Genomic DNA, 27,444 nt, shown 5'->3' with positions numbered 1-27,444 from the left:
ACACACACTCCCACGCACACAGACATGCAGATATGCAGGCAGTACACATGTTGATACCTCACTCTCGTCTTCATCATCAGACTACAGGAGGAAGAAAGAGTGAAAGTTAAAGAACAGATAGAAGAAAATAAAGGGGAAAAGTGAGAAAAGCAGCAAGATTTGGGAGAAGAGTGTGTCTCTGTACGAGGGAGGCTGTGTGTGTGATGCTCACAGGAGCGTTGACGTCAATGATCATCTTTCCCCGGGTCTTGTTGCGTTCGCGATGGTCGGCCCTTTTCTGCTTCTGCTGCAGCACGCGGTCTCTGGTGGTTCGGTACTCTAGTGCAAACTCGCTGAGGATCTTACTGAACCTGTGGACGCTGACCTCCCTCACGCTGTAGGCCGGATGACCGAGAAACAACAGGAACGAGTGGAACCTGGGGGACAGAGGAGGAGGAAAGGACATTGAATCTGAATCTCTAGTCGTAGTATTTGAGTGTTCTCTGTTTGTTTGTACGTTGCTGCGAGGGGAGCTACCTGTTGATGATCCTGCGGTGGACAATCTTGAGAATGATGATCCTCTCGGCACAGTCTTTGAGGAAGTCGGACATCTTCTGCTTCAGCTGAGGCTTCATCTCGTGCTTGGCGATTACCTTCAGGTGGTCCCATGAGGCTTTGCAGCGGCGCTCCATCTGACACAGGTTTTCCTGCAGCTGGTCGAAATCCACCTGATGGAGGAGATGATAAAGCAAATAAGAGACTTGTTTGTGGGACGTATAAAGGATTATTATTATTATCAAACTTTCAATTTGAGGTCAGTTACTATCACCCACATTTCTCAAGCAAAAAATATAATTGAAACGTATGTACAGCGTAGTGTTTCAATCTAGTATGCGCATACAAGCTTTTCAGTAGTGAATGCGGATCATACCTTTGCAGAACGTGTGATGGCTCCGATCTCGGAGTAGAGGTCTGTGCTCTGGGGGAAGTTCTCCACCACCACAGAGCAGGCGTGATGCAGCAGAGACTGTTTGTGGACCGTGTCTTTCACCTCTGGAACCTTCTCCAAGTACATCAACTCAAAGCCTTTTGCCTGGACACATGAAGACACAGATTACTTACAAAAAAAAAATCAATACTTAATTCTGTGCAATTTTCTACATCAACCAGAATCCTCAGGGCTTTAGATACATGTGAAAACAACTTAAACTCATGATATAGGAAGTAGTAATGACTGAGGTTGTATTAGAGGTATATCAAAGTACAGGTTCTAATATGTGATGTAAATTTGTATCAACAAAATATAGACTTGGCTCATTCACACTTCATTAAAATGAATGATAACTACCAATCAGTGCAGTAGAAAGGAACCTTGTCATTATGAGCTAGGAAGATGATGGTCATGACTCACATTGGTGCTATTGAGGAAGTTTCCGATCGAGAGCAGCGTGGAGAGGATGTAGCGCAGAGTTTTGTTCTTCTCCAGCTGCTCCATCCCCTCCTTCAGATCCTGCAGCGGCTCCGCCACTTCCTGAGAGGAGGAATACACACGCACACACACACAAAAACACACACACACACAAACACACACACACACACCCACAAACAAACACACACACACACACAAACATAATTAGTTGAGTCAACCTCAAAAACGTTTGTTCCATTAGTCAAGTAGTCGATACAAGATGTGAACAGGTGCGCCTCCTCTTCCAGCCGTGAACCATCTGCTCTTGTTTCAGGTCATGAGAGGCTGTTTAAAGGTCTCTGCGTCTGTAAACCTTCACTATCAAATGTACTCGTACCCTTTGTTTACCCGTGTGCACGTATTTATGAGTCTTTGTTTGTGTCCCTGCGCGGTACGCTGCCCTCCATTAAACCGCCCTCGCCCCAACCGTCCCACAGACCCGAGTCGGGAACATCGCTCTACGGAACAAGCGGTCGGGTTTCGTGCCTCTCATGGAGAGATGAAAGACAATTGCATCCTGTGGAAAGTCGTAAAATTTACGGGACATCAAGGGATGTTTCTCATTCTCAGGGGTTTGGCTTTGAACTTCTTCTCCTGGACGCATTCTTCACTTGAGTAAAACATGGTGTGCCAGGGTAAGACGAGGATGAGATGCTGCTAATAAGCTTGCATATTTTGTTATGATGTTATGATGTAACTATGTTGATGCTTTGCGGATGTTTCTTGCAATGAGAGGGTTGTTGATACTTTCTGACGAGTGAAAAAGACACACATGTACACATGCACTGCACATTTACTCAACCCTTTATGGTTCAAAGTTCATTTCACTACAGTATCTTTCTGCTTTATTAAAACCACATTCACTTAGTGCGTATGAAAGTAAGGTTTTAATATGCATTTGATGATGAGAAATCTAGTGTTTTACAGATTCTTATAGTTTAATATAATCAGAGCACTTTTAACAGATAAAAGCACTGTCCCATGTTTAAACAGACCTTCTCTGTTGCTTCGTAGTCCATCTTAAAGGCCCAGAGTTGGAGTCGGGCAGAGAGCTCGCTGATGGAAGACAGAGTGAGCAGGAACTGTTCTGCTGAGCCCAGCGGGACGTCGGGGTTGGCCAGCTGAGCCTCCTGGATCTTCTGCTTCTCCTCCTCTGTGGGGATCATCGTCAGGATTTTCTGAGGACAAAGACAGATATGTGGGATAAGAGAAAACATGGGTGTCATATATGAAATGAAAGATAGGTTTCAATCATCACTTGCTCCCTTTTTAACCGTGACCTAAATCTCTCACCTCTATGCCCTCCTTGTTGAGCGCATACTCGTCAAAGTTAAGGATGGCCGTCTTGATAGTGCGAGGAGGCGGCAGCACCGTCAGGCCGATGTTGATGGCGTTACTCCTCTTGGAATCCAGGACTATGACCTCCTGACGCTTGCCATCTGCTGCCGTTTTCTAGGACACAGAAACACAGAGAGCGGGTCAAAGCTGGGTGTCTTCCTCTGTGTGGTCCTCTTTATGGGCCCATAAGGATTAGAGGGATCGTTACTCCGGTTACACTCAATGCAGCGGGAACTACACGCTTATTAAGAGCAGGAAATACCATTACAGGTTAGGTCTGTACTGTATGTGTGTTTAAGTCTGCAGACATGTTGTCACTGCTCAGCCATGTCTTTGCCAGCACTCGAGGCTATCATTAGCTATTATTGGAAGAAAGTCCTAAAATGTCACCTCATTAAAGTGTAACAGAGAAGATGCTAAGACGTGGTTATGCCTCTGGGAAATTTACCATAGTCATAATATGGAGAGGGGTTCATTTATATTAGAGTACAACTCTGCCACAACTAAGTCTCAGGTTAAACTTAATGTTATTACGATACATAAGACATAAGATAATAACTTGGCAAAGTGGGGCAGTGGTTACCACTGTTGCCTCAAAGAAAGGCTCTGGTTTCGAACCTGTGTTTTACTGTCTTGCAGCTTAGGTTAAACTGTGAGGGTTGTTTGTCTCATATGATGACATGACGGCTCCCCAAAAGTGAAGCCAAATCGTTCACTAATCACGATCACTACTCCGGAAAACTCTGGCTCCAAATGAGGATGAGGGAGCATCCTACCTCCCGCCCTGACTTACAACCTGACCTACAACCTGCTGGGATTTTAAAGATCCCTTTAAAACTTGGATTCTCTCATTAACTGTCATATTTACTTGAAGCAGCGACTCAGGAGTTCAAAGTGTGAGACGCCTGGCTTCAGCTCCACTCGTTCAGGACACCATACTTTGGTTATTTAAAGGCTTTGTGAGAATTACAAGGGATTCAACGCTCCCCTGCTCCAGTCGGGATCAGGACACATGACCTCACTTAACCCTTAAAACAACAGCTTTCGAGTACTGGAGATAATGGACGCCAAACCTAAATGCTGTGTGACAGGCAACATCAAGGGTGTTCGTGATGAAACGGCAGAAATCATGATGATGGTGCCACAACACATGACCACCCAATGATGATGTACAGTAGTTGACGTCCAGATCAAATATTTATTCTGGTATGACAGCACCACCTTTGGGCACCGTGTCACAATTTGAAATCACTGCACCACTTGAATGTTACATAATTTAATAATTAATAACTAACAGCTCCTCTATTATATTGTAGAGCATTGTAGTGGACAACAGATGGTTTTTACCTTTGTTACTGGCATTTCCTTTGACTTTGTCTCAAACAGGTGTTCCAGTTTTGCAGTGTCCAACTTCACCGCTTCCAGTTTTGACCAGAACGAGTCGCCACTTCTCTTATAATCTCTGTACTGGGGGTCTGCCGGACGCACCTGTTCACAAACATTAAGCAGAGACATATATGAGACTCCCATTTCCCACAATAACATATGTAAACGAGAAACAAGGAATCACAGCAGCAAAGGGAACACAGTGAGTGAGTCATAGACTTTGATGACCCCTTAATCTTAACAGGCTAATAGAAACATGTGTCTTTAATGAACTCTTCATGTTGACCTGCAGGATCATCTGCCCAACCAAGAAAATAGGTTATATACTGACAAACCTAAATTACTTGATTCCACCAGGTGTAGAGAACCTGAATGTCTGCATGCCTTGCTCACCATAGTTTAATGGTTGTTAAAGTGAAATCATTTGCTGTAATTTCCTATCCTTAGTGCAGTGCCCGTTCTGAACCTGACTGTTTGCAATGGGCTGTTAGCTTGATCATGCTCCAGAGACACTTTGGTGTTCTGGACGTTATGCGCTGAGCTTTTTATAAACAGTCTACGGTGCAGAGTGACATCACAGTTCACAACTTTTCAAATGAAAAACTCTGTAAGTCAGCTCGATATACAATATTGCAGCAGCAACACAAGACATTGTGCTTTCGCTTTGGAGACAAACTGATAAAGACGAAATGATTCTATGAATGCTGTTGCCATGACGGAGATCAGCACCAGTGAATGTCATTATATAATTTAAGAACTCAAGTTGTCATCTTCTGCATAATGTTTGTGGAATTTTCAAAGTTTTATGAAAAGCCTTAGTTTACCTGGTTACTGAAAATCTTGACTCACCTCGCTCCAGAAGAGCCTGATTGTCTTTTTCTTCTTGTTAAACAGAGGCGGCTCCGGGGGTGGAGGCACCGGGATTGTGGAACTAAAGCAAGGAGGAGGTGGAGGCCTCATAATCCCAAACAAGGGAGGAGGTGGGGGGCAGCAACCCATCATGGGTGGAGGCGGGGGGAAGCAGGGCGGAGGAGGAGGCGGGGGCGGGAGGTCGCCACATCCGCCCATCAAAACGGCGTCCAGGATGTCCTTGTCATCGTCCTCCGTTAGGTCCGTGAAGTTGATGTCCCCGATGCGCAGCTCTCGAGGGCTGGCCAGGAGCTGGTCCCAGATTGTGTCTGATTCCTTCTTGGGTGGAGGAGGAGGGGGCTCGTGGGCGGTAGCGTCAAGGTTAGGGTGGGCTGCTCCCAGGTCCTTAATCAAGTTTCCGAATCGCTCAGCGAACTGACGGATGCTGCCCTGGCTCTCTGACTTGTCAGCACCGTTGTTGCCCTCCTCAACATTGCCCAGTTGCTCCTCAGCGTTCTTCTGGGTTTCTTTGTCCTCCCCCTCGCCTCTCTCTTTCTCCTTCTCTACATCCTCCTCTTCCTCCTCCTCATCACTGGGCTTCTTGTTCTGGGAGTACAGCATGTCCAGCATGAAGAGTTTGCTGTTGAGGAGTTTGCTGCTCTGCTCGTTCACCTCTCCCTCCTTGAAGCCTGACAATGAGATGGAAAGAGAGATGTTAAAAGATGTAGAACTTTACCATTGTAACATTTAAAGTACAATAAGAACAATAATTTAACCAAGGGTCATGTATTTTACTCTTCGTTTATTGTCCAATATTAATGCTGAAAGAGGTCCTGTGTATGTTTCCTTATGTATTTTGACCTTTTCTACACATCACTTTTGTAAGTTCTGTGCACTTTTCACATTCTCTCGATACACCAGTATGCTCTCATCTGTAATAGTATCAATGAAGTCTGAAAATATAGGAGGCACAGATAAGATCCACTTGATCTGCATCAGCATCGACAGTGAGCAGGTAACAGCCAATTGTACTTTACATTCAGTCTCTAAGTCAATGGCCCTGTTCAGACCTGTTTTAAAATCCATCCTGAGAGATTCGGTCTCTTCCCTGCTCTATATGCAAATATCACGAACATTATTTGTGTTCACAAAGACCAAAACTGTTGTATTAACACAGTCTGAGTTTACAGATATGAGTGAGATGGAGAGTGAGTAGAGTCAGGGACTGAATTAATTAAATCAAGCAGCTACCAAGAAATATTTTACAAATTTAAGAAAAGTATCAATCATTATGAGGTGGTCAGTGTTAATGTTGTGGCTAAAAACAAAATCGATGTATGGATATTGAGGAGCTCATGACGCATTAACGTTTAGGAAACTAATGCGTCCACATGAGTCCAGGACCACCTCCAGTGTTCTCTGAGTGATTGGATATCAGAGCACATTCGGCCGCATTAAGACCTGAATTTATCACTGACCACTTGTGATGGTATCACTCAGGACGAATATTAATCCCAGGTCTGAATGTAATTAATTTATAGTTTAGCGATCAGTAATGGTAGACTGAAGAACCTGGCTCTGTGGATCCTTTCACAAAAATGATCCCTGAGTTCGTTGCATGAGGTAAACATTTGTAATTTGAAGGATAACTGCACTGGCATCGGATTAAAACTCTCAAATAGTTAGGGTTAGGGTTAATAGGTAAACTAGGTAAATAAGTTGTAAATATAACTCAAAGTTTCCTCCAATTGGAAACTAACTTGAATCAAATGCTTTGCAGTAAAAAAAACTACCCACCATCCTCAGCGCTCTCCCTCTCCTCTCTCTCCAAGGTGCTGCTGGCAGAGGAGATGCTGGAGGCCGAGCAGTTGTCCTTCTCATTTACTTCTTCATTCTGCCGTTCCTTGTCGCTCAGGATGCCGCTGTCCTCCTCCAACTCCTCTCTCTCCTTCTCCGGTTCCTGCTCGTACTCGTCGACTGTCTCCTCCTTCTCTACCGGCGTTTCTTCCCGCACCTCTTCTTCTTCCTCCTCCTCTTCTTTCTGCTCTTCCTCGTCCTCAACGGCCGCCTCAGCTTCTTGTCCCGCCGCTTCTACACTGGCACTAGAGTCATCCGCCTCTCCTGTGATAAAAAAAGTGTGTGTTACTTACAGTTCCTCTTTAAGACCGTGATTTACCATCTTTATCTCTTCAATTGATAACGTGATCCCTTCATTCACACAGAAGCTTCTGTACGACTGCAATGAAATACTGTTTGAAACATGTGACATGGCTGCATTTGATTTTAAAGGTCCCACTGTTGGCACATGGGAAACCCCTGTATCATAACACACACACTAACATGAAAAACAAAAACACACCCATACACCAATGCAAAAAATGTGGCGGCTACACAAAGCCGGGTTGTCACAGGACCAGGATATGGACAGGAAATGAAGAATTAAGTTCCTGTTTACGTCAAAACACACTCACGTACGTGGGGCACACGCGTTACTCAACAGCACAGTCTGTGCAGTGATGAAGGCGGGGTTAGAATAACACGCCACTCTGAGGCCTCATACACTCACCTACAGTACCTCAGCTCACGGCTGTGCATGGACGCCGACACAAGGCTGTTTTCTTACACGAGATGTTTTGGCATCACACTTTTCAAAAAGCCCTTTCAAAAAACCCACCTGACCCTTTCACCCTTCGTCCTCGTTCTGTGTTTCTTTCTCGTTCTGCTCTCCTGCAATATTTTCCACAATCCGTCTCTCCGCTCGCTCTTTTGCTCACACCTGCCTGGTCATTTAAACAGCAGGCTAGCAGAGCTGAAAAAATTGCGGTTAAGAAGGATTGCTTCGGGGGCACATTGTTGGGAATTGATCCGGTGACCCTATGGTTTTAATTATAAGTTTCAGCCGGTAGAATCCAAAGTCATATAAGGTCTCTTTTCCGCACAATGCAACATTTAAATCATAATCCTCAGGATTTTCCTGAAGCCAAACCCACAGATTTGAAAGTATTTTGAAGCAACATATTTTTAGCAACAGCCATCAAATGCACTGTGTATACATTCAGTCATTAATTCTCTATATATTGTTATTTTCACTGTTAGTGGCAGAGTCAACCATTCCCACTTTGGACTGACTCCACAACCAATCGGGACTCACAGGAGAACATGCATGTAATCCAGCTTTAGCACTGAGAGTCATCGTATATCAAAAATACATCAGACATGGTCGCATGTAACGGCAGATCAGTGTTAAATATGAGCTATCAGCACGACTCCAGTTTCTGTGCCCCTGCTGTTGTCTATTACTGACGACTAAAAACCACTCGCAGTGTGTGAAGCATGAAATCTGAGTGCGGTTCCAATTACTGTCTTGTTTATTAAAACTTGACTTTGTTTGGCTGAACTATAAACGAACACACCAGTTGCAGCTCTGTTGTTTATCCTGGTGCCACCAAATAAACCAGGACTGAAATATTTAAGATAACAACCTAGAAGGTAAATTGAATTCAATGTTTCTACTCCCATCACTTGTTATAATACCAGCTCTGGAGATGGAGAGGGTCGTCCACTAACCAGAAGTTTATGGTTTGAACCCTGGCACCTCCAGTCTGCATTCTGAAGTGTCCTTGGGCAAGATACTGAACCCAAAGTGCCCCTGATGTCTGCGTCGACAGTGTAGCAATGGTGGGTGAAAGTTAGAGCGCTGTGTATGGAAGTGCTGTATGAATATATGCGTGAATGTGCTTTGAGTGGTCGATTAAGATTGGAACAGCACTATAGGCCTTCCATTTACCATAAAGTAATTAACTGGGAAGTATGGGGTAGCGCTACTATAACAAATAAGAATTTAAAGGTTAGATTCTTATTTTTTATAGTAGAGCTAGCCGCACTAGCAGGAGGAGCAAATTTTAACTAGTTAATAACAGCCATATCCGTACTGTGTCAATGGTTAATCTGGGTGTTCTCAGTTGTCCTACCAGTCTCAGATTGTGTATAGGGGGTGGAGGGGGTCTCGCCCTCCAGGTCAACCTCTGCGTCCTCTTGGGAGGCAAATGAGGATGGGGTGCTGCTGCGCGATGACGAGGGCCAGGCCTCAGAGGGCGCAAAAGGCAGGTTTAGGTCAGGGCGAGTCCTCGAGACCCGCACGTGCTCCTTTTCAAACTCCTCCGATGCTAGACGCTCCACATTCTTATACCTAAGACGGAGGGAGAAGCAGTTTGAGAATAAAACAGGTGAAAAAATACAAAGTTTGAGATGATGCACCAGCCGTCTTGCCTGTCACAACTATATAAAGACTAAACCACTATATTTACCAATCTGCCAGTTTACCTGAATGCATCACAAAATTCCAACCTGCTGTATTTACCTTAAAAGCACTCCTCTACAGCTGCCCAACATCTTAACACACTACAATGTAAGTGAATGCCACTTATTTGCTTTACCCCATTAATAGTCCACAAAGTAATCAATACATTCATCACTCATTTCCTGTTGTCTACAGGTTCACCCTCCCCCCTCCCCTCCTCTCCTCTGCAGCCAAACACTCATCAGTCCAAACATGCCACCATCGAGTGTGAGGAAGGAAGACGGTGAGAGGGGAAAGAAGAATGACAAGAAAGAAGAAGGGTAAGAGAGATGGGGAGAAGTTCATGTAGGTTTGGCTGCAGAAAGGCCAAACATCAGAAGTAAATCAGAGTAAACCTGTTCAAGATGTGCCTCCATCATCCTCGTCCTTTTTCATTTCTCTTCCTTTTTCTCTTCTTCCTCCTGTTCTCCCTCTACAAAACGTTACCATTCAACCTGCCGGCCAGAACAGAGCTTTCGGGCACTGAGTCAACTCTCTCTCTCTCTCTCTCTCTCTCTCGCTCTCTCGCTCTCTCGCTCTCTCGCTCTCTCGCTCTCTCGCTCTCTCGCTCTCTCTCTCTCTCTCTCTCTCTCTCTCTCTCTCTCTCTCTCTCGCTCTCTGTCTGTGTTTCTCTAAGCCCTCCTTCTTTCCCACCGTACCATGAATGTGTGGAGCTTCTGTTCAGAGTTCATTAGCATAAGGCCACTTCAGAGGGCTGAAGAAACTGGATACTAATATGTGTGTGTGTTGTTGAAATGGAGTGAGTGAGCCAACTGTGTATTGTGCACTTGAACTTGGAGCACAACCTTCGGTGTGCTGTACGTCCTCACACGCTGAATAAATAAGTTGTGTTGAGTGATTTTTTTAACAAACTTCAGAGGCCAGTCTTGTGGTGTTTATGGATATTTATGTATGTATAATTAGTCCAATTAGTTACAATTACTCTAAGAATCAATGCATAATCACATATTAACCTGATATTACCACCGTATAAAACATCTGATGAAAGCGGAGCGTCAATAGATTTAGTCAAGTACTGTAAACCCTATTTCACAGGTTTTAATAAATAAAAGGTATTTGCATCACACTTAGGGGATTGTTTCAGTCCAACCTAAGTTTGTACAAGTCTGTGGTCCAGAAATATAATCAATCATCCAAGACGACAGGTGCCACGCCCCCTAACCTACAGCTATTTGAGCCTTAATATCTTGTTCATTTTTACATCATTTTGACTCAGTACTTCATGAGAGAATTGTTGGTGTTTTTTGAATGGCAGTCTACCGATGCAGGGGTCTTTTGGCGCCAGTATTGCACGTTTAAGCACTTTTCATTAACAGTCTATGGTAAGCACACAGTTAACAGTGGATACAGTGACGTGAGGACATCATATTCCATGCAGTTCTTGTGCAGGTGTTACTGTGCTGTATCTTGTCTTTGTCTTTCCCTCTGTCTCGCTTTATTTCTTTTAGCATCATTGTATCAGCTGAACTTAAATTGAGGGTGAAAGTTGTCTGAGCCAACAGAAGAAGCGATGTATGCCCAGTATGCACAGTGTTGAGTGTCGGTAGATAAAAAATAAGCAAACGTAGGAAAGGGAGAAGATTAAGAATAAGAGGAAACAGGAGCTTTACCTCCTCATACTTTCAAATATTGTGATGATCATCGTGTTGGTTTTGGCTTTCATACAGTTATTATCAGTCCAGGCTCAGTCCTAAATCTGATTGTGACCTCACATACCCTCTTCAGTAAATCTCTTTCTTCCTGTGATTCCCATCTGCAGACAAACATAGCTTTAATATATATGAAAACTCTTCTTGTGTCTGTTTAAATCGATAAACGCTTGAGTAAAAACTGTGTCTGTGTGTGTGCGTGTGTGTCCAGGGTCATTCTGTGTGAAAGCCTGATGAATCCTGGAATCTGATTTTCTTACAGCATGAAGCCAAAGCAATCAGGCCCCTGGCAGAAGGCAGAAGGCAGCAGTTAAAATACAGCTCCTTTCGAGAGCGACGAAAACAGGCAGACGGAAAAGAGAAGATCCAGCTAAGCGTCCCCCCCCCCCAAGCCTCTGGCAGCGGAGGGCACCTTTTTAACCTGAAAACATTACACTATTACTGAGCTTCCCAAACAACTGGCTCAAGCATATCCCCCCCACCCCCACCCCCCCCACCCCCGGGTTCAGCTGTTCCGAATGTGTGTTGTTTCGATTTAGTGCACACACTTACCTCTCTTCGCGTGCATGTCGGGCCTCTTCCATTTTATCCACATAGTCGCGGCTGAAAGAGACACACAAACAGAATTTAAAAGCATAACAATCGTAGCCTTCCCCTGTCTGTTCTCTGTAGACCTGCCAGTGTAAATGCACCACATGTATGCATGTCATGCACATCAAGCATTTAAGGTACTGCTGTAACACATTATCCTCATATGTTTCTCATAAAGTCCCTTTCTATACTCTTTTAGTCTCTCTTTCATATATATGAAATACAGATTTTCATGCATACTTTTGACGCACTATAGATTCTTGAATGATTTTATATTCTCCATATAAAGTCATGCTTGTCCTTTTCTTGATATGGATTGTTATTTGAGTTCTTTTTAACCCTTTACATCATCTTTATTGTAATTCATTATATAGCAATCGATTGCCTCTATAATAATATTCACTTTACTAATGCATGTCTTCCACTAATGCATGGTTGCTTTTTTTTGCAGTTCGGGAAACTTAGGGAAAGTTTGACATTTTGGAAAATACACTTTATTATATTCTTGCTGAGAGGACACTCATAACTGCTACCAGCAATCAGTTAGCTTAGCTTAGCTTGAATACAGGGGGAAATAACTAGACTGGTTCCATCTAAATTCAAGACAAATCTGAAAAACCACAACCTCTAAAGTTATATAGCTTAATTAAGTGAATTAATGTTCAATAAACTCTTCCTATATATATATGTGTCCACAAATGATATTGTGGAGAAATATAAATAATATTTAGCTGGGTTGTTTCTTTCTGGGCTCTTCTATAGTTGCCTAACAACTTAATGGACGCCAGGACCATCTTTGTAGCCTCAGGGTGGAGATGAATGACCCTAGAAGGCAGGGGAGGTCCCATGAAATATTATTTTTAATTTGCTTTGTGGAAGTTTTATGTTCCTGTGTTTGAGGACCTTCAATCATAATAGAGACAGTTTGGCCTCTGCTTTTTTAAGTTTGATAATTCTTGTTTTTTATTGGTCTTTTGTGAGTCCTCTAGCTTAATCGAGTTATCATATTACATTTCCATCAATTATACTGTCTTTATGGGATTTATTCGCTCATCTCAAACTGTTTGGGGTCATTTCAAACACAAAGCCAGCACTGACTCACCTATGCTTGTTCCGCTCTTCCCGCTCTATCCTCTGCAGCCTCTCCTCTCTCTCCACACGGCGGCGCTCTCTCTCAGCGGCCAGAGACTCCTGGTGCTGTCGGTAGGAGGAGGACAGGAGACCTCCCAGGGCAGGTCTGAGGGAGAGAACAAGAAAATAATTTGAAAATGTCCAATTACACCAATGTTATTCATGGCTATTGGATTACGATGACAAGATAAAATCCTAATTTATTATTTTTCAATGATGTTGCCACATCACTGTTCATCTGTTTTAATCTGCTGTACCAATGTGATGCAATATGAGAAGATAACCAGCTGAATCTGTTTGTGAACACAACATGTGCTCCTGGCATGATCAGAGCTTGTATATGTGTAACTATGAATTTAACACATCATTAATCATGTTGTAATGTCATGAAATTAAAGCAGCTTCTAAATTAAGGAACCAGAGAGATGAGATCACATTCAGAATGGGTTCACCCTGAGACTGAACACAGATCAGCTCTGTGCATGTTTGTTTATGCAAACACACATGTCTTCACACATGTATGTGAACATGTTTTCAGTACCAGAGTGTGTGTTTTAGGGATGATTCCATGCACATGTGCAGGCACATGTTGGTCCTCTCACCTGGAGGTGGTGGGCGTACTGGGACTGCTGAGGGAGGAGTAGGACGTGAAACCTCCATTCCTGAGTAAGAGAAGAGGGGAGAAAACGTGTGACACTGAGCAACCTCTCTCCAGTCGTCCATTCACCCGACACCACGCTGACCGACTAGTCAGTGTGAAAACTGGTGGGGAGAGACGAATGTGACACCTTGTTACGTAATGGGGATAAAATGTTTGTGCAACACTAGAGTGACCCTAATTAGTAACTGCTGTGGTGTTTATTCATGTGTGTTTCTGGGAAACTCCAGGCAAGGTGTTTCTCTTCACATCAAGACCACTTCTAAAACATATTTATCTTTGACAGCTCATTTAGCAAGCGTTGTTGGGCGGCAACTTCATTTCTTTAAGCTACAGGTATATGACTCAGGAGTCTGGTACCACATGCAAAAAAACAGGAGGTGAAATATTAGTATGTAGCAAAGGTGTCAAAGAATACATTTTGCATGTATTTTAAGCATCATGGCAAAGTATCCCTGTGTATCAGTGACATGTAGGTAATATTTTAAAAAAATATACCCAGCATGAGAAATACCCAACTCAACAGTGCAATACACCTATTAAAGAGGACAGTGAATGGAGAAAATAAGAATGAAAAAATAGCGCTTTCTATAAAAAGATTCTAAGAAAGGAAGAATATACAGATACAAAGGAGAAGAGATCAAGAGACATCTGGACATCAACATAGTGGCAGAATTAAGAAGAAATAGATACGAACGTGACAATAAGAAGTGCACAGACAGACTGAAAGTGAGAAGCCGAGCAGTCAAAGAAGTGAAAGGAACTGGTGAGAAGTGAAGGTGATGAATGACACAAGTGGTGCAAAGAGATCCAAGTTGGTGCAGAAACAGAAGTGGAAAGTGAAAAAGTGCAACGTCAAAGAGGTAAGAGAAAGGTAGTCAGTGCTTCTCATGGGACACTGAGCTCTGACCATTGTCCCTCTGACCTGGGAGATGGTGTTTTGGGTGACTCCGCACTGGGTTTGACTGGAGCCGGTGGTGACTGCTCCTCGTCAAGGTCGTAGGAGAAGAGGTGGAAGGGCGAGTGGGGCAGGTAGGGCATGTGGGCGGGGGAGGTCCGAGAGCTGCCACGCAACGGTGGGCTGACCTCTTTGGTAGCCGGGACGGTGACGACAGACCTCTTCCTGGCCAGCAGGGTGGACAGAACGGAGGGCTGGGATGGGGGGCTGAGAGGGGAGAAAACCGGAGGAGAGGGGGAGCAGAGGGTGGATGCTTGAGGTGAGTCAATCTGAGTCCTCTTCTCTTCCTCCTTTATACTCCCCTTTCTGGAAGTGATGGTGATGGACTGGACGGTTGTTCTATGAATGATGGATGGAAGATGCCTAGCTGGGCTAGGAAGAGAGGAATAGATTGAGATGATACATGGATGAATGCTTAAATGACGGAGAAGCCCTTTAACAGGATTAAGGGCTGCAAGGTAATGCACTTAAATACCACTATGTACATTGATCACAAGGAGATCAAACCCACCAGATAAACAACAGACAACAGTAGTTAATTTCCATGTTACCACTATGTCCTAGAATACCTGGGGGTGGTCTGATTAGACACTGTATTAGCCCCCTCCTGCTCATCGGAGTCAGACTCTGTCACTGGACTCTCCTCGTCCTCCTCCTCTATTCCTTCCTCACACTCCTCCTCTCTGTGGCGGTGGGTGGATGGATGAATGGTTGAGTGGAAAATGTAAAGGAAGGATGGAGTGAAAGATGATGCGATACATGAGAATGGCATGCAAGTAGAAATTACCACACTTTTGAAGAGATGGAACCAAAGTAATAGAGAGATGGAGGGTTAGATGAGAGGATTGATGTGTGGAAATAATGATAGCAGTTGCACAATAGCAAACCACACAAACATTTGTTCCAAGACGACAAGACAGAGACATGGCATCAATCAGATGGAGATAAAGTGATAGAGAAACAAAAGGATTAAGACGAGCCAATACACAAAACTGAATCAGGAGAAAGGGTGGCTGAATGTTTCTCATTACACACTCCATGCCTCCAGTTAGTTTTACATGCACATGAGGAGAGAATGTGACGACAGGCAGGAGGCTAAGGAATAGTGAGAGGGGAGCACACAATGGCTGAACAACTGACTTGGGATCAATGTCGCCAAACGCTGTTGTGTAGTGATACCAGATGAGCCTGGATGCAGTTGAGTTGCCGTGTGCTGCAGGTATTGTTCCACATGACCGGACCCATGTGTTTGTGTGAAGAACGGGGATGGCCAATAAAGGCTGTGTTTGTTTTTCTGTGTGCATGCATAATATGAAGCAGGATAGTCTCAACAACTCACGTCATCCAAAAACCCACATGGTAAAAAATTCTCACAGTTGCCCACATTTGTACTTAATTTCAATGGGAAACAGGTGCCCTGGTTTGCACACACACACACGCACACACGTACACACACGTACTGCTTTAACACTCGCTGAGGCATGGGGACATAATCTGATTTGGTCCGGTTACACCCTGCCAGAATGTTAGTATGACGAAGTATTAAGGACATCTAAAGGGAACATTTATATCAAGTTTTTATATTACAAGGAAAAGTCGTAAAAGTAAAATATTGTAATATTACGGCAATAATATTGTAATAATCTAGTGGTGAAGATGCATGTTGCAGCTGAATACCCCCTCACCTCACCCTCCACTTCCAAACATTAAAGAAAACCTGTGGCAGCAGGTCATACAAACAGGTTGTCCAGTTTGGGTCTCCGTAGAGAGGACCAGTTCCCCGATGTAAATATAAAGTATTTGAATACAAAGGGACCATTGTAGGATAAAGATATCAACAATTTGTTAAATTTGGGCGATTACAATCCAGTGAAAACATCACTAGGAATTTGTTTCACCTAAATCCAGAAGGAGTGTAATTGGATCGAATAAGAGTTCTCCTTGCTGCTTGCTTGATTTCCTAAAATCCTGAATATTATAATTACAACTTTTGTCTTGTAATAAAATGTCTTCGTGCTTGAAATCTCAAAAGGATGACGATTTTTTTCCCTTTTTGCCCTGATACTTCATTGTAGCTTAAAGATGAAGGAGGAGGCATGTAACAGAAGTGAGAGATCCTCGACAGTGAATGAGAGGACACAGAGAAGAAATATTTACCTGAGAGTAAACAGCACCAGATGCTCCCAATTCTCCTTTTTGTGCATTAATGCATAGCACCGAAGCCTGTTGTGTTTATTAATGCACATGTTTGAAACCTTAAAGGCTTGTGTGGCTACTGGGAACAGTTTTATTTTGTTTAGTTGAGCACCAGTGATTCATTGGAGAACCAAAAAAAACCCACTCAAAGTGCTTAAAGTCCCAAGGGACACACTGTGACATAGCTGTTACAGCATGTAGGTGAGGAGCAGGAAAATATAGACAGGATGTCACAGCGGTCAACAGCTGACTGTTTTTTTTTTCAGTGACCTTTGAACTTACATGGAAGGAAGGCAACCTGACAGAGCCCTGGAGCGGAAAGTGGAGGTATGAGATAGTCAGCCTTTCTCTCTTGAGCGGAGTTTGCAGCATCACAATCACTCATTATACCTGCTGAAAAGCAACCCCCCTCCTTCCCTCTGCTGTTGTGACAACCTTTAACTTCTGACACACTTCTCTCACCTCTCGCTAGTGTCCTCGGCTCTGTGTCCACTAAAAGGGTGGAAGCCGGCTCTCTGTCGGGATGCAGGGCTGCACGGGGAGGCGTAGCCCGATCGCCCGAGGGAGGCCCTGCGGCTCCGCCTCCTCTCCAGGCCTTTCCTTTTGTCCTCAGCCCCAAGGCTGGATCGTCGGCGGTCCCGGCGTCCCGCTGGTGGCGGCTGGCTGTCGTCATCACCATCTTCATGCCGTAGGGTCATCTGGGGGAAAAGTTTGAATAGGTGTGAGGTGACTGGTGCTTCCCAGAATTTTAGTATGACGCAGATGTGCTATAAATAGTGTACAGAGTCACATTGCATCATGTTCACTGGATGTGAGCAGCCCTTAATAACTGAAATCTGATCTTTAATAAAAAGCTTCTATCAGATTGCAATGACTGAACATGCATTTGCACGTGTCTCAAACCTCATAGATGTTGAGCTGCTCAACCAAGTCAAGGTCAGTGCCTTTCCGTCCCAGGTGTCTTTGGGACACTGTCTCAATGCCCTGCTCCTCCAGACCGTCCACCATGTCATAGAATGAATCCTGGTCGGGCAGCGATGAGAGTGTCTGCAAAAAAATAAAAAGAGGTCAAGATGTAAATGGGGTTTGATAGCCTTTTGATGGCCTTTTTATGCTCTATGGGTGAAGATGGAGAACTGATTATTCATTTCTAATCTAATTCTATTTTTGATTTTTTTATCTTGTTTTTATTTATTTAGTTTGTTTGCTTGCACTCAGGGGATGATGTATCAGAAAGCTTCTTTAAAGCACCATTAGAACTCAATCCCTCCATAATCTAAAGCACTGATCCTTTTGAGAGTTGATGGGGCCTTGGCCGAGAGGGGGGGGGGGTACATCCTAAACAAGATCCTAGTGTATCGCAGGGCAGAAATATAGACGCAAACACAGGGAGAAGATGCAAACTCTACACAAAAAGACCCAGACCCAACCAGGATTTGAACCAAGCACCTTCTTGCTGTGATGCTAACCACTATAAAACCATGCCGCCCACCCCAACAAAAACAACTCAATTATAATAGAAAAAAGAACGCACTCTGGTACAAATAAGAAACTGTATGTTATAAAGCACAGATGTTCTTATATAAACTTGCAGTGAATAGAATCGATACCTTATTGACGAGGGTCATGGCATAGACCAGCAGCTCTGTGTCCACTCCATCCTTCTCTTGTAAGATCTCCATAGCATTGCTCCAAGGCTTGCAGCCTGTAGATCACCAATGAAAACATGAGTTGTGTTATTTCTGCTCAACCACACACACCTTCCTCTAAACCAAGCCATTAAATAAGCAAAAATCCTAATGAACAATTAGAGTTTTCTGTACCTCTCTTGGTGTCCACAGAGTCGATGGCTTCTATCAGCAGCGGAGCGTTAGACTCTGAGTATTCCACAAACACCAGCAACAGCTTCAGGGATGTTTTCAACACCAGACGGAACTAGAGCCGAAATACAAGCAAATTTGCACAATGGGATTGGTGATGCAGCAATATTAAATTATATCTATATTTGATCCCTCTGCATAAATTATGATATTTTAGATATATAACAGATTTCTTGTCAGAAGTTTGTGGTATATGTCAGGGATGAAGCCTTTAAAGTTTGGGACGGTAGATATATGGGACTGTTGGGCCTTGGTGAAGGTGTGCACTTTAATGAATGCCATTTTAGTAATTAGACAACCAATCACACGGCACGGACACAGACCAGGATTACATATAGACCTGATATATTCAAAAATATTATTTATTTGAATAATTATTCAACTTTGTTTTATTATGAAAATGCGGAAGGTTGTATTTCTCTGTACCCTCACTGTTTGTGCTATAATTTGTCCACATTAAATAAATAAATAAATATATAAATAGAAACAAAGTAACGTCAGGCTTTAGGCACTGGAATTAAGACTGATACTTCCAGTACAAATACCACAGTACCACAAAATCAGGGGGAAAGTCACCAGCCTCAGGTCAGGACACAGAATACAAATCAGTAGCAGATGTGTTTGTGTGGGTGTGTTACTGTGCATAGAAGCTAAAAATATCGACCCCCAAACAATGGATGGGCTGCTGAAAGCCTGCGTGTGTCTGTGTGTGTGCTCGCAGATGCTTGAGTGTAACTGGAGTTGAGGATGATTTAGTATGCATGCGTGTTTTTACCTTTGAACCAACGAGAGTGTACAGCCACTCGATTGTCTCAGCGTGGCTAATGACACCGTTCATCCCGTCTACGTACAACATGATCTGCCCCAGAGCTGAGAGAACAACACAAACAAAAAGTTAGACAGGCAGAACAAGTAAATAAACAGGGACTGTTAACAAAGCAAGTGTGTGTCGCACACCCGTCCTGCTTTTATGTGATCTGGTACTTGACATTTGTTGATTCATTTCATTTACACTGTGACTGTGCTGAATGACCTTTGCACTTAGTATTTATATTTTCATATTAATTCCAGTCTTTGCCTATTCAGAACCAGGGCAAGTGCCTAACATGAAAAAGCATGTGCCTTGTGTATAAATCAAGACTTGTACATTTTGTGTTATGTTGTTGAGGTTATAAGAGATTTCCCACAGAAACCAAACCTCAGAGTTTCTACCTTAATGTGTAACCACGCCCCCTTTCAACCTCAAGGGGGTCTCACTGGTAAATATTCTCATTTATATCTCATCCCTTTTATAATGGTGCACAGCAAAAAATGTGTTCTTTCTTCAAATCAAGGAACTGTAAAACAAGTATTAAATGACGACTATGATGCTCTGTGGGATCTCAAAGACTTTTACAATAATCAAAGAAATTACCTATTGTATATGACTCTTACTTCAATTCAGCTTCTTATTCTAGATTTACATCCACACACACACATTTCAACAAATTGGTGCATATTTGAAAGCTTGTGTCATATCAACACACAATCACCTTATGCCAGCTTGGTTCTTTCACCTGACAAAAAGGCTTGTTGTATAAATAAAGAACTGTAAATGCCCTCCTTCACAGTGTGTTTTTACTGGTGGGGGGAGTTAAAAAGTTTCACTGAGGGGTTCAGGGGACCACAGGTCCTCTGACACCACCGCTCACTGCTCAGAGCTGCCTCTGTAAGATTTATCACGTTCATTACACAATTAACAGCAAACAAAAACACTCTGTAATTACGCTACTCATGAAATGATTATCTGTGACACATGTTTGGAGAGGGGGAACTATGGGTGTGTGGGGAGGAATGTGTGTGTATTTTTAAGTGTGAAAAATGAAAGCAAGGCCTTCTCTTAGGAACTTCAAGTGTATTTACTGATGGTGGAAATTATGGGTGGCATGCGTGTAAGATATGAAAAAGCTGCAGGAGCTAAATAACAGCAGCGCAACAATGCCTTCACTGTTGTGGTCTCTTGTGTTCGCTGAGATCTAAATAAGCCACTTCTGCTCTCATCATGCTTAATACACCACAGTGTCATTATAAAAAGCTCATTACAGACAGAAATAGGAAGGAAGTGTCAGGAAAGACAAAGACTGAGTGTCAGTCAGAGAGAGGGAGAGAAAAGAAGAGAAAGAGAAGAGGAGGAGTGACTTTGTGAGAAGATCACGGAGGAACTGTTACAGAGATACAGCTGCTCTGTGTGGGAACAGAACTTATAAATCTACAAATAAACATCCACAGTTTTATTCCTGAAAATGCACAAAATGGCACTGGAACGAATTAAGACTCTGTCAGCAGGACAGTTTGTCTCTGACTGCCACAACATGGAGGAATAAGACCATCATCATCAGCCATCAGATTTACCTTGTTTCTCTTAACTATATTTATTACCTCTGTCAAGGATGTAACGTTTTCATCCCTGTCTGTTAGTTTAGAGAGAGAGAGAGAGAGAGAGAGAGAGAGAGAGAGAGAGAGAGAGAGAGAGAGAGAGAGAGAGAGAGAGAGAGAGAGAGAGAGAGAGAGAGAGAGAGAGAGAGAGAGAGAGAGAGAGAGAGAGAGAGAGAGAGAGAGAGAGAGAGAGAGAGAGAGAGAGAGAGAGAGAGAGAGAGAGAGAGAGAGAGAGAGAGAGAGAGAGACTGTACCTCTTAATATGTAGTTCTGGTAGTTCTGGTCAGCTTCTGCTCCCACCTTGATGAGGCACGTGAGACCTTCAGCCATCACAAACTCATGGACCAGATCTTTATCATCCTGAAGCATTAGACAAGTGTAATAAGTTAAAACAGTAACTGTTACTACATACACCACAGAACCACAAAACTAAACATATCCCACAGCTCATTACACGGTTCTCATTTCTTACCACATGGTGGCAGTGATGTGCATGATAAGGATTTAAATTGGTACACCCCCCCCAAAACAAACATACTAAAGCCCTCTGATACACACTCCACATGTCAACAACGGTGCACTTCGCAGTTTTTCTTTTAAAACATCTCTTCAAACTAACATAAACCGGGAAGATGAAAACACTTTGTCTGAAAACTGTCTGAACCGATGCAGGACTCTTTAGGTACTGTGTACACTCTCAAATTAACACAGCTCCATGTGGCTTTAGGTTAATTCAAGAGCTTTTACAGGAAAACGAACATGAGACATGGGTGAAAACCATTTGCTAAATTTGGTTTGGCTGCTCTGAGTGAGTGAGTAAAAAGGAGGAGATGTGATAAATGCTCGTCGACAAAAAAATGTAAACAGTTTCAAAGTTCTCACATCACTGCTTTATTTAAGAACCATGTGTTGTCATATTTGCGTGATTTGTTTATTTGCCCCAGAAAAAAAGCCATTGGTGGCTTACTAACTTGTCTCAGCCTAAAATAAGGATTCACACACCGACACACACACACCGACACACACACACCGACACCGACACCGACACACACACACACACACACACACACACACACACACACAGACATGTACGTAATCACACAGACATACAATAGGAGAGAGATGCCACGTTGATTGAGATCCCTGTCATCATGGAAGCACACAGTGGCCACAATAACCAACTGCAGAAGAACGGACTGACTGTAATTGCATGTGAAGTGTGTGTGTGTTACCTGAAAAATTTGCTTCAGAGAGAACAGTGCTCTTCTTAGGTCACGTCCATTGGAGTTATACAGTCTTTCTGTAGAGAGAAACAGAGACACAAATGTTGTTATGGGACTATACTTCAACAGACAGTAGAAAAAGCCACATAAGAGTGACAAAAGTGATGCAAAAGTGTTTCCGCCTGACGTCACACAATGTTTTTGGCACAATCTATTTCTAGTATTCATGTTCTTATTTACAAAAAAATCTTTGTAGTTTAATGAGTCTCATCTGTGCAGCAGTTGCACAACACTTTGGCAGGCTAGAGATGAAACACTGCACATCGATGGAGCCAGTCACACCATTTGGCTATGAGCACCTGAGGTGGGAACCTTTCTACAAGCTTTAGCTGCATTCTCACTCACAGGGCAAAACGTGCAAGGTCTCTCCCTCTCTCTGTCTCTCTCTCTCTCTCTCTCTCTCTCACACACACACACACACACACGTGCACACATGTTACAGTAGTGATTAGAGCTGAATCGGAATGTTAATGAGCTGCTGGCCGGAATTCAACTGTGAAGTATTCAGGTCACAACACAGAAACCATTGGGACCAACAGATTATTCCGTCACACTGATATTTAGCCCCATTATTTCTACCCTTGGACACAACACATCATTCCTACAGTACCTTAAAAGTAATTTAGCAATGTATCACTACAATAAACCATTCAAGAGTTTCTTTAATAAATATTATTTACCATGTCGTTATATTAATATTATCTCCATCACTTCATTCATGCTGTGACGTCACACTACAGCTTTATTATCTTGTCTTTAAAACTGTGTGTTTATGTCTCTATAAACAAGGATTGACAGAATTTGTTTTTGTTTTAGATCAGACTGAGCATTTTCAGGGTGCAATTTATGTTGTACTCGATTTTACTTTACACTCCAGTGTCCCAATAATTGTGCGCGCCCCAGGATGTACAAATATTAGCATAAGCCTGTAATACAGTACTTATATTTACATGTGCAGACCCCTGCAATGAGGCAGACGTCAAAAAAATAATTTTCCAAAGTGCTCTGCATTAAGCTCAAAATGTCCATAATGTCCATTTGTGCTCATAAGAACAGTAGTGCTTTCAACTGTGTGTCAGCGGGGGGTTCAGGAACCTGTGTGTTTAAATCCTGAGTTTGCGTGTTGTTCACAAATCCTTCAGTCCATCAGGAAGGAGCTGGCTGGTCAAGAGAGTACAAAAGTGAGGGCAGGGCAGGACAACACACTCCCCCTGATGTGGGCCCATGGGCCAGCCAGTCTGTCCTTCTGTGTTGAGCACAGCGGTAACCGTCGCTAAGCTAGACAAGGCTAACCCAAGGCCAGGGTCAAAATCATTATCATTCCACACACAGAAGAAAGAATTACAGGCCTGTCTGTGTCTCTATCGGCAGTTCCCTTCGTCCAAGGTCAGAATTCATGACATACAACTGTGCTGGTTTACAGTAGAGATAATCAAATGATTGAACGTGAACGTGAAGTGCTAAGAGGCAACACAAAGATGAAAAAGATTAGGAAAGGTAGGAAATGTTCTCTAGACAACCATCAGGGCCTGTTCATTAGCATGCATCTTCGGTTATCTGATGACAAGTGGACACCTTAAGAACGTCAATGAATGAGGGATGAGATGTCTGATGTGTCCTCAGAGCATCTTATGCTGGGGTGATTGGATCAGAGACATGGGTTAATGCCACGTTTGAAGAGGGCCAAAGAGATGGAAGAAGATGAGAAGCGTACAAGGAGAGATGTTGTTCAGTCATCAAGGCAGAGGGGATAACTGAGAAAGTTGGTAATAAAGTCAAAATATGTCTCTACCGTGTCATCAATGTAAATTGTTGGTATTTAACCTTTTTAACCCAATTCAACCTTAAACTCTTTTGTATTGTATCTATTTCCCTGAAATCATTTGGGCAAGTCCATTCACAATCATAGAATGTAAGAGATGTATTTGTGTTATCTTTCTTGAACATACTTTTACCAGTATCTTATTTGACACATGACGACAGACTCTTAACTGTGGCTCAGCTTCAACTCTTCAAATAACCTGTTTAGATTGATTTCCTTGTTTTTTTGACTCTTAGTTTCCCTGGAAGTCAAGTGGACTCTTATTGAGGCAGGAGACACTTCATCTGGCCTTTGGGTGTCAATGGTTCATCCAGATGGCCGTGTGTAATGTCCGTGTTCTTCATCAGGCCACGAGTGGGGCTGTCAAGGTAACCTTTACCAAAATGTCTGCTGTCTGTCAGGAGCATGTCAGCGGCAGCGATAAGGCTTAAACTTGGCCCGATTCATTCTGGTGTACCACTGGTTTCATGGAAGATAGCCCTAAGTCTCTTAGCTAATGTCCTTGTTTAACAAAAGAAAATAATACATATACACGCATATATACATGTTGTGATTTCTGCCTATTTTTGGATAGACACAGTGAAACAAAAACAGGAAACTGGGTAGAGAAAGTGATGGCTATAGCCTGGTGCGTAGATTATGGAGGACGTGTCACCACTTCCACCCAATACCCAGAAATGAAGCTAATATAGCCTGGATACAAAATGGGCCTGGTCCTACAAACACAAACGTAGCAGTGGCGAACCTTCACCTCCCATTCATGCCTGAGCGAATTTGCTTCCTGTGACGAAGCATGACTTCTCGTGGAGTTCAACTTAAGTGGACTTTGACCCGTAACATTTGCGTATGTGTGACCTTGCCCCAATATGGATGCCCCCATCTTGCTCATTAGGAACAAGAGTTTGAGTATCTTACAAGAGAAGGAACCACATTTGCAAGGTCCGACATAAAAATCTGCTCAACCAATCAGGAGTAAGTCTCAGCTGTCAATCATGACATTTTATCCCATTCAATAGCATTGAATTATTAAAGCTAAACTTGTAAGAAAAATAGCATTGGGCGGCTGTGGCTGAGGGGTCGTCCTCCAACCTGAAGGTCGGCGGTTCGATCCCCAGTCTGAACCATCTGCATGCCGAAGTGTCTTTGGGCAAGATGCTGAACCCTCAATAGCCCCCCCATAGAATAACAAAGTGCTCCAAGTAGATGCACTGTATGAATGTTTGTGTGAATGGGTGAATGTGAAACTGTACTGTAAAGAGCTTTGAGTGGTCATCATCAGACTAGAAAAGCGCTATACAAATCCATCCATTTACCATAGGAACAAACATCAGTGTGACAAGAACAACCTTAGAATTTTCTTTGATTCAAGTGCCAAGAGGTGGCGATCGAGACAATGTGGAATCACTTCAGGAAAGCAGTCATGTCGTCTATCTTTACACTCTATGACCCAGATGATCAGGAGTCGAAACAGGGACATGCTGCTCAAGGTACTTGTAGTATGCACCAGGTATAAGGTCACACCAAATGAAATATAAATAATATCATCTAAAACAGACTTGAGGTGAGTGTACACATATGAGCCAATCACAAAATGCAGACCAGATATATCAATTTAATAATAACATAGTCTAATTTCAGTGTACTGAAATACAGACTTAAAATAAATGTATCTAGAAACTGCATGGCGACATAGGCCTATGTTGGGTGCACTGTAACTGAAATACTGTCCTACCTGGAGACAGATGATGCACAGTATCAGGGGAGATATTGTGACAGAGACAGGCTCCATAAAAAGACAACGGGGGATGAGATCGATGAGCAATTATGTAGCCTTTGATAAACCAGCCATAATGTGTTTGGTATTTGAAAAGAAGATCCACTTGTTTCACAGATTTATTCTCGAATCAAATAGTTTTGATGCCCTGATACAAAGTATAAAGAGTGTTTTTTCAGACTTATATAGAGTGTTTATTCAGTTCTAAGATGTTTTTCTGAAGTGTTGTCATGACAATACTCCATAATCACCTTAAAGCTGCTAATAAAGTCGTGTCACTAATTGCCCTGCTGCTCAAGCAGAGTTTGACATGCTAAATAATCAATCAGCCTTTTTCCCATTGGCACAAAGAGCTCCAGCTGTCTTCACACAGCATGACTGGAATGATGGTGCATTCAGGCTGGAAATAATTCAAACAAACTACTCTCACCTTCAACCTCTTGGCCAAACAGCTTGGCATAACAAAATTAGGTCAGAGCCATTATCTCTCCAGAGGTGATCTGACATAGAAATGAAACACAAACTTAGAAGATAAACGTATCTTAATTAGATGTCTTCATCTGGTCTGAGAGACAGAGCAGCAGATGTGAGAAAAAGTGAAAAAGAAGGAGATGAGAGTGATAGAATCTGAAGAGAGTCCACGTGTCTTTGGTCATTCTCCTTTTTTTTCCTGGCACTCGGTTTTATTATTGTCACAAGAAAAGCTAAAACACTCACTGGGATGTGTCATTGTGGCTTGTGCATGTGCTGGTACACAGCGTGCATGCATGTGATCGTGTGCACGCGCCCATGTGTGAGCCCGGGCGTGTTTGCTGAGTGCAGGAGGACAGAGGAAGGAAAGACAGAAGGGCTCATTTCATTTATAGGTTTGCTTGGAGTTTTACTGTTTTGTTTTGGAAGACTCGGAGTTCTCGTCCACACTTTTTCACCATGACCTCACATGCCCTGCAGTGTGTCAGCCCTAATGAGTCATTGAGCCTCTTATTCCATCTTCAAAACTTAATTTTCTTCAAGTAAGGGGAAAAATCTGCCAGCGGAGACACTTGTTTCCACTTGTTTTTGATGTAGTCACTTCTGTTGGTAACCCTCTGCTTTAATTACCTCTCAGGTTATGTTCTCAACCCTGTTTGTTTTGTTTGTTTGTCAGCAGATTTACACAAAAACTACTGGACAGATTTCAGCGAAACTTTGTGGAAGAATTGTACCTGGACACAATTTTGGCACAGATCCAGACAAAGGGACAGATTCTGGAATTTCTTCACTTTCTCTTTTCTTTTCTCTTTTTGACATTATCTTAGATTTCCCAGGGAATAATTTGGGAGTGTGATGGACACTCAGTATCTTTAGGCTCGCTACTTTTGGTTATAATAGCAGAGCCGTGCATTTGTTAGAATGCTCTCTCTATGTTCCCCCAAGACTTAGTGTAAATAATTAAGAAAAAATTATCAATTATCAAGAAATAATGTATTCATTTATTGCTCTTGCAGCGGAAGATGAATGATTATGAGTGTGTGTGTGTTAAGTCTGGAAACACAAAAGAAAGCAACTGGAGGACAGTAGAGTTGCACCTCAAACTGCCAATGTGTCAAAAGAAATACTGAAACTTTGGTCTTCTTATAACTCCACTCAGCAGAATCTGCAGCAGCGCCCCTAGTGGCTAGGTCCCCAACCAACCTGTGCATTAAAACCAACATTAAAACTATTTTA

At 42.9% G+C, this 27,444-nt stretch overlaps 1 protein-coding gene across 1 annotated transcript in view; it reads right to left on the bottom strand.

Moving 5' to 3' along the window:
* Positions 1–27,444, bottom strand: part of fhod3a (formin homology 2 domain containing 3a) — a 54,253-nt gene that overhangs the window by 1,649 nt on the left and 25,160 nt on the right. Inside the window, 24 exon segments of the mRNA XM_061093321.1 lie at positions 58–81; positions 212–416; positions 517–707; positions 911–1,072; positions 1,391–1,510; positions 2,443–2,625; positions 2,741–2,899; positions 4,133–4,273; positions 5,021–5,709; positions 6,818–7,141; positions 8,992–9,209; positions 11,582–11,632; positions 12,723–12,857; positions 13,354–13,413; positions 14,335–14,739; positions 14,919–15,050; positions 16,846–16,872; positions 17,026–17,261; positions 17,467–17,610; positions 18,174–18,268; positions 18,387–18,498; positions 19,219–19,313; positions 21,113–21,218; positions 22,091–22,158. Of these exon segments, the coding sequence (XP_060949304.1) occupies positions 58–81; positions 212–416; positions 517–707; positions 911–1,072; positions 1,391–1,510; positions 2,443–2,625; positions 2,741–2,899; positions 4,133–4,273; positions 5,021–5,709; positions 6,818–7,141; positions 8,992–9,209; positions 11,582–11,632; positions 12,723–12,857; positions 13,354–13,413; positions 14,335–14,739; positions 14,919–15,050; positions 16,846–16,872; positions 17,026–17,261; positions 17,467–17,610; positions 18,174–18,268; positions 18,387–18,498; positions 19,219–19,313; positions 21,113–21,218; positions 22,091–22,158 (4,082 nt within the window).

This window comes from Limanda limanda, chromosome 19, assembly GCF_963576545.1.
Source record: "Limanda limanda chromosome 19, fLimLim1.1, whole genome shotgun sequence".
NCBI classification, from domain to species: Eukaryota; Metazoa; Chordata; class Actinopteri; order Pleuronectiformes; family Pleuronectidae; genus Limanda; species Limanda limanda.
Note: the sequence above shows the minus strand (reverse complement) of the source record. Positions and strands in the feature narration are given on the sequence as shown.